Raw genomic sequence first — 15,372 nt, forward strand, 5'->3', positions numbered from 1 at the left:
ACTCAAGTGACTAAATGTTATTTCTATAAGGTTTAAGAGGAAGTCTGAGGTGTTTGCGAGCCCCTCTGATCAGTACCAAGGCTATATCTCTGCCTAAGCCCCGTGGCTACACTAGCAGCCAGCCACTATCGATTTCCTGTGACCGATGCCATTCCCGAGATCTTCACTCATTTTCGTTGAAGGGTTGTAAGAGCATGATGTCACCTCTGTCACACATCTCGCCCTGAAGCAAACAGGGATTCACACTGCTTTAGTAACGTCGACTCCCATGAAAGCCATCAATAATCCACCAGTCCAGCCTAAACATTCCCTATTTCCATACCTGTTTACATGGAAAATATCCATGTTAAGCCAGGACACAAAAATTTTAACACAACAGTTCACAAATTTCTCTTCAAGATGTAAACATAACTGCTAAATATTACATTAACTAAATATACCACTCAAAACTTACAAATGCTCATCCAAAATTCATGACATGGTTGTAATAAACACTGCAGAACAGGCTAACAATAGCTGCTATATAACTTATATACTAGCTTTACAGTTTAATCACATTGGTTACATCAAAAGTACAATTCCTAGGCAATTTGAAATTATATACATTTCTTTCAAAATCAGTGCTAAAGCATGCAGTCTGTTAACACTTCACCACCATCTGGTGGAAAACAAAAAAAGACAGTATTCATTTGCTGCTGGTTTAAGTGAAAGACATCACTAAGCTAATTGATAAAACTTTCAAAGAAAATTAGACACTTCCTAATTAAACAACTAGGACAGAAGAACACAAGAGCTTATTTTGGAATGATACTGCAGACTGTGATACTGTCTTTTACTTGCTAAGAACATTCTATTCAGGGATCCAAGAATTTCTGTAAATTCGTTCACTCAGCAATTGATTTTCATCTGCCCTGTTGAAAGATTAACCGCCAGCAGCCTTCTGCATTAAAAGCAAGTCCCACTCTTCTCGCACTGAGCAGACTGTTCGAATATTTACTTGCCATGGGACTGGTGAAAAGGTTATTCTTGGAACCCCGCTGTTTTCCCAAACCACTGCATTCACCTTGTTGCTATACCAAACTACACTTCACAATTTTAGAGGAAAGGTTTTAGGATTTTGGTTTCCGGGGTTTGTTTTGGATTTGTTTAGTTGGTTTTTGGGTGGATTTCTTTTGTTTTGTTTTGATTGTGTTTGGTGGTTGGTTTTTTTTTAACCTAGGGGACCACGGTACAGCGATACGTCACTCAATTACTACCTTATGATTGACAGTTCACACTGGAATCAAAGGTGAATTCATGGGAGTAGAGGTGAGATATCGTTAGGCAAGTCTACAAAGAGAGATAGATGGGCATTTATTCATCACGCTGAAGTGAAACTACTGCACAATATAATTACATTAACAGAATATATAAACTAGAAAGTTACATGTAATGTATGTCCAATAAGATAAATCATGAGGGCTCCAGGGATGTTAGTTTACAGTTCAGCAGCAGTTTCATGAATAATGCTAAATTAAGGTAAACAGGACCTCACTGGCATATTTTTTTCTCACCTTCTTGTAAGGAGCTTCAAGCATTGCTTCAATATCAATATCATCAGCCATTTTTCAGGACACCTGAAAGAAGAAGCAAATTCCACCTGAGTTGGAAAACACCCTTGCGCTTTATATTCCAAAAGCTTTTGTTCAAGAGGTCGTCACTGCATTGGCTCAAATTCATTAAACATTTACAAATTTGGTAGGTATTTCCAACAAAAACTGGAATGACCTTTTGCCCAATGAGATGGTAACAAATGTGTGCAAAGTAATTATAGCTGCAAACAACAAAATGTGATTGAACACCATTAGCCAGAGGAAACCCAGAGGCATTCCACTAATTTCTTTCAAAACAAAGAGCACAGCGTATTTATGACACAGAAACACAGCTCTGGTGGCCATCTTGAGAAGTGCTTGAGCTTAGCAAAGCACAATGAAAACCAGGCAAACCTGTTCACAGCTCCTAGTCTTTGCCACCATCATCTACCAATCTCATCATGTGGACACCATGGTGCTTTAAGAACTGCAGCCACCTCCGTAACAGGAGTCACACGAAAACAGTTATGATTCCAGCACTAAGAGCTACTACAGCACACACAAAGCCCATCCAATCTGGAACTTCACATCTCAAAACAAAAACATCCACCACACCAGAAAACACTTGACACCACAGACATTTTGGGTTTAGCTGCTCCTCTTATTTTCCAATTTCAACCCCTTAATATAATTTTATGTTCACTATACTCTGAATCACTTTGACACTTGATTTCCTCTCTCTATGCAGGTATGCTATTAAGCACCCCTCAAGACTCTTGGCATTAAACTTAGATATTCAACTTCCTCAAATCTCTTAGTGGAAGTTTCTCTTCTTTTTCTTTCTTAAGCTCCAGAATGGCCAGTCCTCTAGATCCAAGTCTGACAACCCAACACTGAAGATTTGTGTGTGCAAAATAAAATGGACTTTTAATTATACAGTTCTTGCACCTTGTCTACAGGCAGTAGAACTGTGCTGTCCCGACTTCGGCAGAATAACAAAAATGCTCCAACACATCAAGATCCTTTACACCAATCACTATAATGTCATAATTGAGAATGCTTTACCAAATCTGCAGCACATCTGACCCTGGCCCAGGGATACATTCTAGAATAAAACACCATCCTCAAGCAGGATCACAACACTGGAAGTTCACACTCAGTACTTAACGGAGGCACACTAACCTCATTTTCAAATTGCTGGGCTATAATGCTATCACTTACAGATACAACTGTCCTTCCTTTAAGTGTAATGGCTCAATTTTACTTTTTACTACAGTATTTATAGTCAGCTCTTCAAGCCATCTACATATGTGCATGTGATTTAATTCACAGCTATTCTACCAGTATGCAGTATAAATAGTACATCAGTATGATTAAGGGCGTGAAAAAGGCAAACCCAGAATGCTATAAAAAAATTCCCACCAGTGACAACTCCCACCCAAAATTACATTTCCACATGTGTAATTTATCCAATATATCGAGCTATACTTGGGGAGGAATTCTTCATCCTGAAGAGGGGTGGCCATAATAGGGACCATCAAATCCTGAATGGCATGCAAAATGACTATTACTGCATTCACCCAAATAATGAGTGAATGAACTCTCATCCAGTGGATTCAAACCAATGGTCCTTATTCACAAAACATTTAGCCATTGAATTCGCTGTTGAAGGACACTGTGGATCCTAACAAAAAGAAGCACATGCAATGTCTAAAAAAAAAAAAAACACAAAAAACTAAACTATAAAAGTTTAAAGAAAAAGGTTTTCATTAAACAAAGGCATGCCTCGTGACCCTGGACCACAACTAAGCACACACAGAGAGCACTGTCAATGTGTGACTGCCCTGTTCATTCTTTTTTTGGCATTTACTGCTGGCCACCATCACTGAATCTCCTGAGGTGCATGGACCTTTGGCCTCACCCCAGCAATCTGTACCCTTTGTACTCTTTACAAAACACTTCCACTGGGACGATACCATGTTATCAGAGTACCTTCTCTCTGCGTATAACACAGTCCTGTTGTGTCCTGTGCCCTTGCAATGCATACATGTAATACACATAATGATACATACAAAGTTGGAAGTATTTTTTAAAAAAACACAAATGAAAGCGCTTAATAATTTCAAATTACTAGAAAGTCCTGACAGATTTTCAAGTATCTTTCATTAAACATCAACGCTCCAAATAATTTTCCTAAAAGCCTTTCAGCTTTCTCAAAAAAGCTACGTATGACTAACTTGTCTGTAGAGGGGAAAAATAAAACCACCCAAACAAGAAAACAAAAAACACTAACAAAAAAACATGCCAAAACATCAAAATAATAAAGGAATTAGCTACACTAGAAACTTTGTGGACCTACAGAAAACGTAAAGGAACATGAAATTTAGTGCAACTGAGCTAGTCCCTATTTTGAAAGAAATCACTCTTTGCTGTACTACATTACATAAAAGGAATTTAAAAAGGTCCCGTTCTCAAATTATTTGTTTTAGAAATCCAACGAATGACAATTCGACACGTTTTGCACGTAGTGTCCTGGAAGAGCATCAGGAAACTTCAGGGAGGATTCCGACGCCTCAGAAAGGGAGCTAACCTCTCAGCAGGACCCATATGTCTGCGGGCAGGTCCCCAGCCTGCAATTCCCAACTTCCACATGCTCCTGACATGATCGAGCGGAGAGAATTCGGTTTTCCAGAAACAGTGATGCCCAGCGCTGCCTGCCCCGCCGCGGCCGCCCTCCCAACTCCCTTCTTCCAAAGGTCTTCACTCCACGCCCGCCGCTCCCCCACCTCCGCCCCGTCTTCCTGCGCCAACGGCCCCGCAGCCGCTCACGCCCGGTCCCTCCGCACAGCGCCATCGCGGGAAGAGAGAGGGAGCTGGAGCGGGGGGAGCCGGGGCGGGGCAGCACCACGCCGGGGGCAGCCGGGCCTGCCCGCGACGTGGCCACGGGAACACCCAAACCGCACAGAGCCTGGTGGCGGGGCGGGGATCGCCGGGCGCTCTGGCCCCGCTGAGGCGCAAAGCGGCCCCGCGGGCAGGGCCGAGGCGGCCATGGCAGCGGGAGGGGCGCAGACGCCCAAGCCGCAGCACACGGCGGACTAGGCCGCCGCTCGCCCGGCGGCGGGGCCCGGAGCCAACCCGCAGTTACCTTGCGCCGCGGGCAGTGCGATCCTCGTTAGGGCCCAGAGGTCCGGCAGCGGCGGCTCCGGCGTCACTGCCCAGGCGGAGGGGAACGGACCCAAGGGCTTGAGCACCTTCTCCAGGCGTCTAAATCTTAAATGGACGGCGGCGCTCAGGCAGCCCCGAGGAGCGGGCGGCGAGGGGCGGCGCGGCCGTGAGTCGGTCCCGGTGCGGGTCTGGCCCCGTCTGTGGTTCCGAGGCTGCTCCCGAAATGGCGCCCGGCCGCTCGCGGCTCCGCGAACGGCACGGGGGCGCCCAGCGCACCGCGCAGGGGCTCTCGCGAGACGCACGGCCAAACAAACCCCTGCACGCCCGGACTCGCTGTCTCTCGCGAGATATCGCGCCCGGAAGCAGTGACTCAAATGCTCGCGAGATTTGGGTAGACATGTGGCCTTGTCACGCGCCTTTGCGCTCTCGCGAGGGCTCGCGCGCCCGCGTGAGGGCGCGGGGGGGCGGGAGAGGCCGCGAGGGGGCCGGGCGTGAGGGACCGGGCGTGAGGGGACCGGGCGTGAGGGGACCGGGCCTGAGGGACCGGGCGTGAGGGGACCGGGCGTGAGGGGACCGGACCTGAGGGGACCGGGCGTGAGGGACCGGGCGTGAGGGACCGGACCTGAGGGGACCGGGCCTGAGGGGACCGGGCGTGAGGGGACCGGACCTGAGGGGACCGGGCCTGAGGGACCGGGCGTGAGGGACCGGGCCTGAGGGGACCGGGCCTGAGGGACCGGGCCTGAGGGGACCGGGCCTGAGGGGACCGGGCGTGAGGGGACCGGACCTGAGGGGACCGGGCGTGAGGGACCGGACCTGAGGGGACCGGGCCTGAGGGGCCGGGCCTGAGGGACCGGGCGTGAGGGGGCCGGGCCTGAGGGACCGGGCGTGAGGGGGCCGGGCCTGAGGGACCGGGCCCGAGGGACCGGGCCTGAGGGGACCGGGCCCGAGGGACCGGGCCTGAGGGAGCCGGGCCCGAGGGGACCGGGCCCGAGGGGACCGGGCCTGAGGGGGCCAGGCCCAGCGCCACCGCCGCAGGTGGTCCCGTGGCGCGGGTGCCTGCGGGCTCGTGGGATTCCGGTGCTTTCGGAGCACCCATTCTTCCCTAGCTGTGGGAGACCCGTGTCCCAAATCCTGCAGGACGTTCTTGAGCCCCATGCCGAAGCCTTTCATAGGCTCTTGCTTTCCAGCAATCTACAGTGGATTAGGTTATGGAGTGGACAGGAGGATGAAGTTACTGTGTTCCTTCACCAGAAATTGTGCTGACGACATGATTTAACAGAGTCTGTGGTCTGATCTTCGTCTATTTGGCTGAGGGCTTGATGTGGTTCGGTCAGATTAACAATGCCCAAAAGTCTTTGGCTGTACCCTTCTGCCAGAAACTACACCTCCCTTCACGGGCTAGCAGTGTCTTGCAGATTTTTTAGCCAGTTCAATTCCACAAGTAAAACAATCTGTCCATGACCTGCTCTTCTGGTGCAGCTTTTGGCTCAAGCCACTACAGATTGCTGGAGCCTTGAAGCTTAACTCAGAAGGGAAGTTGTATTTTCTAAAAAAAGCCCCTCTTGTCTCATTAATAGTGCTTTGTTTCCCCCAGAGTTCACAGAATAGTTAATTTGTATTTAAATTTAATAATACGTTTGGGGCAATTGTTCAAGGTAGGACAGATAGCATTAAGTGAGTTTCCTGCTGCAGTCAGCATGAAATAAATTGTTGCTGGGGAATTTTAGGTTGGTGTTTTGTTGTTGTTGCTCTAGAAATCTGAAACAACATAAAGAGAGATTCTAAACAAATTTTGCCTCCTGAAATTACAATTTTTCTGAAAATCCCAGGCTACTGTTTCATTTAATGTCATTTCTAACAAAGTTCCTGAAGTGTTAATAGCAGAAAATGATCCTGGAGTTCTTGTCCAGAGTGTCCAAGTCTTTCTAAGATGAAGTGGTCAACTAGTAGAGTTTGGAGCATTTAGGGAAAATGATCTTTTTAAAATTAAAAACTAAGTATGACTAACAGGATTTTTTCCAACCTAATAATTTCTGTACAGTTTGGTTGTAAACAAAATTACTAGTCTTCTCACAGGCAAAACGAGGTTTATTGTATTTGTTCCCATGCACTGCTCTGGCTGCTTGTCCCTTACCCCTCGGCTTCCAGTCAGTCACCAGATCTGGTCTGCCCACCTGCATGTTCCTTGTTCCCTCACCTTGTGATTGTGACTGAAGTATGTGCATAAGTTCATGTTGGTGGATTTACCCACGGCTTTTCTTGTCATCATTTGCCTGTGGAGCCAGGCTCTGGAAGGGGTACACAGACAGGTGGGTTTTGTATACTCCACTAACACACCCCTTGCCCTCGGCTGGTGCCCAGGCAGTGTGGGAGAAAGGATGCACCCTCACGCTTACAGTGCTCACAGAGAGGGTGATGGTTGCTAGTGAGGGATCTGGAGTAGCAAATAGCTGCCCAAGCTGCATGTCCAGCCCTGTTGTCAGACCCGGTGTATCACAGCAATGCCCTGGCCCATCGGCAGGGCTGTTGCTGTGGTCACTACACACTTGGCTGGATTCACCTCTGGAGCTGAGGGGAAGCTCTCGGTAACACATTTCCTAAAAAAAGGTTTTCTTATTTGTGGGATGGCTTGATCCAGAGGAGAGACTGGCTCTGCGGTGCCGAGACATAATGCCGATTTATCGCTGATGTTCCTTCCTCTAAACCTGACTCCGTACTCGCGCCAGGAAGTTCGTTCGCTTAAGGCGCCAGGGTTGCGGGCGGGAGTTAGTTTGTATTACCCACGCTGCGAGGGGTAGGAAGGATCGCGCAGAATTTACAACCAAAAGGCGAATAAAATGAAAAATTAAAACTTGCACTTTCCCACACCGGGAGTCGAACCCGGGCCGCCTGGGTGAAAACCAGGAATCCTAACCGCTAGACCATGTGGGATTGCATACCGAGGCGTCTTGCCAGCGCTAACTAATTCCTGCACTGTGCGTTCCTGCGCTGTCTCCTGTCCTCTCTGCCTTCTGTCTGCACCGCCTGCCCGTGCTGGCGTGCTGCCCACCGCCCGTTGCCCGCTGACCACCATTCACTGCCCGCTGACCTCTGCCCGCACCGTCGGTCAGGATCACGGAGTGGGGTGAGGGGTGCAGGGCCACTCCCTCACTTAGTTAAAAGATGAGGTTGGAGATTGACAAAACTGAAGTAGGAAATTACTAACGGGAAGATGAGCAAATGAAGTATGGCCTAAAAAGGCACAGAAACTTCGTAACAGCCACCGATGTGCTCCAAAACAAATCTGAGCAACGATAAAAGCAAGCAGAACAACTGCACTACCAGTTTTGACTGAGAATAACCTTATCAGACACTGGTAGAAGGCTGGTAACAGGTGGCACACTGAAGTGGCTGGCTGTGGATGTGCAGGAAGAACTGACTATTGAGCATGTGGAGGAGCTGGGGGTTGAAGAAATTTCAGAATCAATGTACTTAAACCATTTTAATCTTCCAATATGTAACACTGAACTGTGGAAAATGGAATATGTGGAAAATTCACACCTAAATAGGCAAAGGAGAGAGTTAGGACTATTGTAGTGAACAGTGTAAAACCAGTAGTGGTGACAGTCAGAGTTGCTACCAAGGCAGAAAACATCGTTATGAATAGTCTCCAATTACACCCACATCGAGTGAGTAAATGTCATATCAGCATATCATGTGCTTGCTACATTTAGATGTCACAAAGGCTTGATTTTTGGAGCAGCTGGTTGGAGAACATGAAAGAAGCAACTGGGTTTAATGCTGAGTTGTGTGAAGGGCTGTTAGAACAGTCATGCATAGCAGTAAGTATAATGTATTCATTCTGGTGACATTGAAACAACAAAATAAACAAAGAAATTCCTACCTCAAGAGGTTATTAAAAATGAATAAACCAAAATGATAGCATGGTTGTAAGAAGCATGGGGATTCTAAAATTACTCAAAACATTTGTATCACCGCAAAGAAAAAGCTATGGCTACAAAGAACCATAAAAATGGTTATGGAAATATTAAATTAAAGATAACACACCCTTCAAAATGTGAAGGTGGTGTGGACCATGTCCATATGCCTGAACAGGTTATAAACTATCAAATTAATCTGACAGTAACTACAGAAGGTAGATTTGAGCAGATTCTGTTTCCTTGCATGGATCCCAACTACAGCCCACTGACCTGCTTGAGGTTGCTAAAGACATGGACAAGGACTGGCTGACAGCCAGACAGCCCAGCTTTTTTGACACACAATGATCTTAGTCTGTCTATGACATGAGGGGGAAATTTGCTCCCCAAGGACTTGACAGTGGTGGTGAAGAGATTTGAGCTTCTTCTATGTATCAACCTGCCTGTCCTCAGCTTCTCTTCTAGTCTTAGAACTAGATGAATCTGTCTCCTTCCAGAAGGCCTAGTGAGATGTCAATATGAGCAGCAGTGCCAGCATCTACACTCCTCCACTTTTGCTTGCTTAGGAATTGCATTCGAGGGAAGGGCAAAGGTTTTCCTTTGTTTACCATACCTGAAGATTGGGACCTGGGGGAGACAGAACTTTGGCTTCATTTCAACTACCCATTCTCATGCTATTAATCTCACCTGTCTGTGAAGCTGTTCTCAGGGTCCCAAGAGCACTAACAAGCCCTTAGGCCAGCCTCACGTAGGGCTTGCACCCCAGCCCTGCCCAGGAGCCCCAGTTCACAATCAGCCCTGGACCCTCAGTCCCCATCTGAGCTGTGTTGAGGTGTGATCGTCTCCAGTGCTCTCACTAGTGTGCCCATGCCCATGGCCATGCCCAGTCCTGAGTCTCTCTGACCCTGACCTGGAGGCTGCCTGCCTGACCTAACCTCAGCTCTGCCTTGTTACTACAGACCTGTCATGGGCTGGCTCTGTCTCTGGTCACCATCACTGGCCTCATGCTGATCCCAGCCTGCAGACTGACTTTCCAGGTTGACCTCAGACTTGCCTCATCCCTATGAGCTGCTCAACAGTCTGGGCTACCCATGAGACAGCCCCACCATGGTGGGGCTGACCATGACCTCCTGCAGATGTGCTATTCTGGGGGACTACCTGCAGGTTGCATGGGGTAGTCCTCTGAGACACTGCTCTGGTGTAATCCCAAGTGTTTTCTCTCTCCTCTAACAGCAGCTGTTCACAATGAGCAGCCTTAGAGGTACATGGACAGAGATGCACAAGTTCAAGCTGTCAGCAACCGGCCTGAGTGCACAGCACTCAAATTAAAATATATGAACCTGTTGGTTGAGTTGATTTATCTGCTTAGTAGATCTCCAAGATGTTTAAAAAACTAACAAAGAACAGCCTTCAAAGGGGTTTGCCTAAAGCTGAATACCTACATGCTGAGAGGAACCCAGCTTGTCTGTCACAGTCAGTGCAGCACAGGGGGACATTAAGTATTGCAATGCTGGCAATAACAGGTTTGGAAACTTCACTTCCCCCTGCAGTTATGTGGTAGAGCAAAGACTTTGCTGCTGTTTCTACTGAGTTCAGCAGGAACATGGCTGGTCCTCAAACCCTTGACTGTATGAGAAAGGATAACAGATAAAGAGTTATAACTCACTTCTAGTGTTCATGACAGGATTTCTGTTTTCAGAATGTATTAGTAAGTAGGTGGTGTGCAGGCAGAGCTCAAGACAATACCTGACAGCAAAAGGGATTGAATTTTTAAAAATTAAATAGGTTTTATTTTATTGAAAGGATACAGTAAGAAATAACAACGTGCATAAATTTCAGTTGAGGACACCTATAAGCAACAAAATGGAAGATTTTTTTTTGTGTTAGTTAAAGAAGAACAGGAATAATGGGATGAAGTTGAGAAAACTTAAGTAAAACACCCTGGTAGGATTTCAGATAGGTGTCTGAATGGTCATCCTAGAGACAACAAGGCCAGAAAGAATTACCCCCAGAAATGCCTCTGCACTGGTCAGTAATGGTCAAAGGGATCCCACAAATCCCCATCTTTATGTCTTGAGACCTGATTGTGGGACCTGCCTTCCAGGTTACTCTTAGAAATTGGGATTCAATTAGTTTGTCAAGGCTTGTGATAAGAAAACATCAGACTGTAGGATTAACCTGAGGAGTTACAGGTTCTGCCTGTGGCTAAACAATAAACTCAGTTCTTGCCAAGTACCTACAATATTACATTGTGTAGCACAAATGTCAGCCACAGCAAAGCCAGAGGGCCAAGCAGCCTGTGCAGCCCAGTGGGAGAGCGAGCAGGGAGGTACAGGGACGTGGCACAGCTCTGTCTTTACTGCTCATGCTGCTGTTTGGGTGCACTGGAGGTACTAGCTCAGTCTCGTGTCATAAGCCCTGGTCACAGGCCTCTCAGCAATTGTCCTCTGCTCTGGGCAGGTGTCCCCCAGCTCAAGGCTGCTGGTAGTGAAACAGTTTCTTGTTTTCCAGAGTATAAGATCTCCTGTGGGGCAGAGAGCACTACTGCCCAGCTTGACCAGTAAATCCTTAGCATAAATATATTTGAGAGCAGAAGAGTTTACCAGAAACAGAGAAGTATGGGAGGCTGTGATACAGTAGAAGTCCTTTGGGAACCTGTAACTGATTTGGTGTCAGGAACATAAGTACCTTATTTTGAGGAGTTTTCATCCCACAGGAATTTTGAAGTAAGGCAGGCAAACCTCTGCTGGGGACATTTTCCTGACCTTCACTGCCAGCAACATCAGAGTTTGGCTCATAGAAAATTACCTGGGAGCATGGACCTCCCTTCCTGTGTCTTGTCTAGCTTTGGGACAAGGACTACCCTGGACAGCAGAGTCGATCTGGTTCACAAGGGACATCCCACCTCCACCTTTCCTCCCCTGTTCTTCTGGCCCATCCTGGAGTGTGGCTGCTCTCCTCATTCTCATCTCAGTGCTTGCCAGATCATCCATAAGGCCAATACAGGTTCCTAACTGTCAAAACACCACTCACTTTTGATCCATGCCAGTTTAACGAGCTGACAGGGTTCATCCAAGCTCAGATGAACACCAGAATCAGGACTCAGAGCACCAAGAGAAGCAGGACTTGTTGAGCCCTCAGCTCAGCTCAGCCATTTCACCCACTGCACCTTTCCTTCCCATGCAAGGGCATGTTGACATTGTATCTAATGCCCTTCCTCTCTTGGCAGCTCTCCTCTCAAAGGACACTACTCTCCTTTGCCGAGGGGAGATGTTACCCCCCCCTCCCCCCAATATAATGCCATGGCTTTGTCAGCAGCCAGGGAGCCACAGTAGCAGGGAAGATGGCAAAAACCTCTCCTGTATGTTTTACTCACAATCTGTTTTAGAAAGCAGGAGAGGAAACAGAGGAAACAAAGAGCATTTGCTGCTCCATCTGTTTCTGTGTCCCATGCTGCACGATTGGGTTAGAGCCAGCTGCTGCATTGCCAAGCAGTAATGCGATAGCACTGCTGCTTACTCTGCAAGGGAGCTAAAGATGGTAAGGCAGAAAAAAATAGGACAGGAGGATTTCTTTTTAAAAGCCCCATTGCAGAACACCTGGCTAGTTATATAAATTTACATCATGCTTGCTATGAAAACAAACAAACACACCAAACCACTACAACCTGCTGATTGGTGCTTAAAAACATGTATTTTTACAAATGGTCAAATATCTTCAACTATCCTTTTCCAAAGGACTGTCCTGGGCAATTCAATATCATCATCCTCACAAAACAGACAGGATTAATGAAGAACAGGGATGTTTTTTCTTTTCCGCATACTTGCTAAGACCATTTGCCAGAGAGAGCTCTCACAGCACACAATCCAAAGAACTTCAGCCAGCAACGCCTGCAACCAGGTCAGCATGGTTCCATACAATAAGGTCTTTGAGACACTGGATACAAAATATCTGTGCTGAAATACTGGAGAATTCACCACATATGGTGAAGTTGAGCCCAGCTCAAACCTCTAGCTCCCTGATATGGAGTTATAGATGTGTTGGTTGGGAGGGATCTTTGGTGACCATTAGCTCAAACTGTTGCTTGAAATGAGACCATCACCAATACTAGATCAGGTAAACCATGGTTTTGCATAGCAAAACCTTGAAAATCTCCAAGGACAGAGATCTCATCACCCATCTGAGTGAACTGTGCCCCCCAATCAGCCCAGCACTTTATCTTTGTTGCAGCAAAGAGCACCCCATGGTGAGCCTACATGTACTCATAGGAGTATCTGAGCAGTAGTTTAACCTATTTAACACAGGGCTTTCACAGAATGTTTTCTGGTATTATTGGCTCCCTCATCACAAGAGCACACCGAGCTACTCCTGCTCCTGGCCCCTCTTCCAGCCATAGGGGCTTGGGGTGCTGGAGGCAGGAGAGGATGACAGATGAGCAGGAGACAAGGTGACAGCATGACAAGCACCACACTCACCATGCAGGAGGAGCAGAGAGTTTGGTGTCAGTAACCAGGGCTAGCCAGGGTCAAGTGACTGCTGACCCAGTGAGTGGGCCTGGCACAATCTTCAGTGGAGTACAGCTGAGGTGAGATCAAGGCTGAGGACCTGAGCTCAAATGCAGTTCATTAGTAGCACAGGGAGTCTCCAGTGAAGCATCTCCCAAATCATCATCCCATCATTGCTGGTGCCCTGGAAGGTGCATCCAAGGCTGCAGATGCACTGGGGCAGTGCTGGCCGTAAGCCTAGCCACACAGACCTTGCCAAGTATTTTAGGCATCTACTTCCAGTATCACCAGTCTCTCAACAAAGGGTTGTCAGACCTGACTGGAGCTGTTACTCCCTTCCTTGCTGTACATGGAGACAGTTGCTGTAGGTCTGGTGCTGGACTGGACTGGTTCCAAATTGTGCAACCCAGTTTGTTAATAGAGGCAGAGCAAGGGCACTGCCTGCTGCTCCAAACCTCCAGGGCAATGTTCTGGATGCACTCACATCTGTAGTATATCTGCCTGGGGATTGCCAGAACTCTCAGCCTGGGACATACAAGCAGGACAGCAGCACTGCAATCCTAAGCTTTCCATAGCTTTAGCATCACTGGTTCTTCCACACCCCCACATGAAGAAGACCTCTCATGCCAGGACCTCCACCTGCCATTTCCTGACATGGAGTGTATGCCCAAGTATGAGCACCAGATGAGCAGTTTTATGAAAGGGTGTACAACTCCAAATACAGTTACTTCCACTTGGGAGCAGAATCTGAGGAACAATTCAAGCATGATCTCAGAGAGCTGCCGCATTTTGCAGTTCTGCAGTGACACTTATATAGTATATCCTTCAGCCAAGAACAGGCAGCAACGAGATGATTTGGCCTGGAAACACTGATCTATTACAGCATCTTACAGTGGTCTGGTCTTCACAGCCTTACAATTAATGAAGGCAATTTCTTCTTTTATTAGCAAGAGAGCCAGGGCCCTCTGTTCTCAGAGACACTGCAGTGTTTTTTCCATGCTCTCAGGCCACTTCACATTCACCTCCTGCTGCCACTTTTGGTGTATTGATAACAGGCCTCGTGACTGGTGGGCTTGATCTCCCAAATATGTGCCACAGTGACCCACCTGTATCTCTGGAGGAGAACTGCCTTGTGTTATTGCACCAGGTACCGCTAGCAGAAGTTTTCCTCAGCCCCTCACTGTCTGAGCTGTGAAAGTCTCTGAAGAAGTTCCCACAAAAGAAGCTTTTCCTTTAGATGCTTCATTTTCCCCCTCTGGGATTACCCTCCCTGAGTCACTAGTGCATCGTTGACACCTTTGTGCAAGGCTCAGCCTCAGAGCTGTCTGTTGTGCTGGATAATTGAACCTTCTATCACCCAGTTTTCCTTCTCCAGCAGTAGGGACCTCTGTTCCCAAGAGTGTCCTTGATGTCAGCAGGTGTGTGACTCTCCTCTAGTGGGGAGGTTCTGCCTTTAAGATGGCTTCCTTGCTCTGCCTTTTGATGTCCTTCTGCTCTGTGACTTTGTGCAGGTCAGCACAGAGCTGCCAGCTCATGAGTCGGACTGACCTGAGATGTCATGTCAGTGTGTCCTTTGTGTCCTTGAGAGCCTCCAGTTTGCCTGTTTTGGCCTGAAGAGAGACAGGATCTCTTCGTGCAGAATAACATCCCAAGAGTTTGAGCTGTGGCAGCCAAGTGGTGATGTTTAGGTTCTTCAGCAAGGCTGCCAGAGGTCTAGGTGGAAAACAGCCTACACATTATCATCAAACCCTGAAATACGCAAAATAAAATGAGAATGTTGCAAAAAAAAAAAAAAAAAGAATATTTTGTCTGGTCCCTCCTGCAGCCAACTTCCCACTTACTGTGTCAGGTCACTCATTTTGGGGGGCCCTGAAGCTGGGTCTTCTGAAACCTCCCATGTCCCCAGCATCTATTTTCAGCATGTCCAAAGGACCTTGCTAGCACAAAAATGACGATCAAACTGTTAAAATTCTTACACACTAAGTCTATGTCTACAGGAGCCCTTGAACAGAGACTATCAGGCTGCAATAAGCACTTTCCTAGTATTACTGTTTTTCCTGAAGACAGGTGCAGCCTGTACTGGCAAAGATAAGCAACATCTGCATCTCCACAAGGAGGGATGCCAATTTAATCATGGTAGAGCTACATCAGCAAATTTTTGTTTTCAACACAGATCTGGTTCAACTCCTCCTTTCCTTCGCTGCTAGCCTGTGC

General features: G+C 47.4%; 1 protein-coding gene and 1 non-coding gene across 8 annotated transcripts in view; both read right to left on the reverse strand.

Moving 5' to 3' along the window:
* RBM39 (RNA binding motif protein 39) overlaps nucleotides 1-5,018 on the reverse strand; it is a 30,828-nt gene extending 25,810 nt beyond the window's left edge. For 2 of the 7 annotated variants that reach the window (XR_011004847.1, XM_068208149.1), the window contains exons 1-2: nucleotides 4,719-5,016; nucleotides 1,554-1,617 (exon numbers count right to left, since the gene is read on the reverse strand). Coding sequence is in view for 3 of the 7 variants with exons in the window: in XM_068208149.1 (XP_068064250.1) it covers nucleotides 1,554-1,604 (51 nt within the window). In the remaining 4 variants the exon portion in view is untranslated. Of the gene's footprint in view, nucleotides 1-76; nucleotides 1,237-1,553; nucleotides 1,618-4,718 lie in introns of those variants that run through there. The other 5 variants (XM_068208148.1, XM_068208147.1, XR_011004846.1 and 2 more) reach the window with 4 other exon arrangements.
* Nucleotides 5,019-7,595: 2,577 nt separating this feature from the next.
* On the reverse strand, nucleotides 7,596-7,667 carry TRNAE-UUC (transfer RNA glutamic acid (anticodon UUC)). The gene has a single exon. It is a non-coding gene; the product is annotated as a tRNA-Glu (tRNA).
* Between the last annotated feature and the right edge of the window lie 7,705 nt (nucleotides 7,668-15,372).

Source organism: Anomalospiza imberbis, chromosome 17 (genome assembly GCF_031753505.1).
Source record: "Anomalospiza imberbis isolate Cuckoo-Finch-1a 21T00152 chromosome 17, ASM3175350v1, whole genome shotgun sequence".
Classification (NCBI taxonomy): domain Eukaryota; kingdom Metazoa; phylum Chordata; class Aves; order Passeriformes; family Viduidae; genus Anomalospiza; species Anomalospiza imberbis.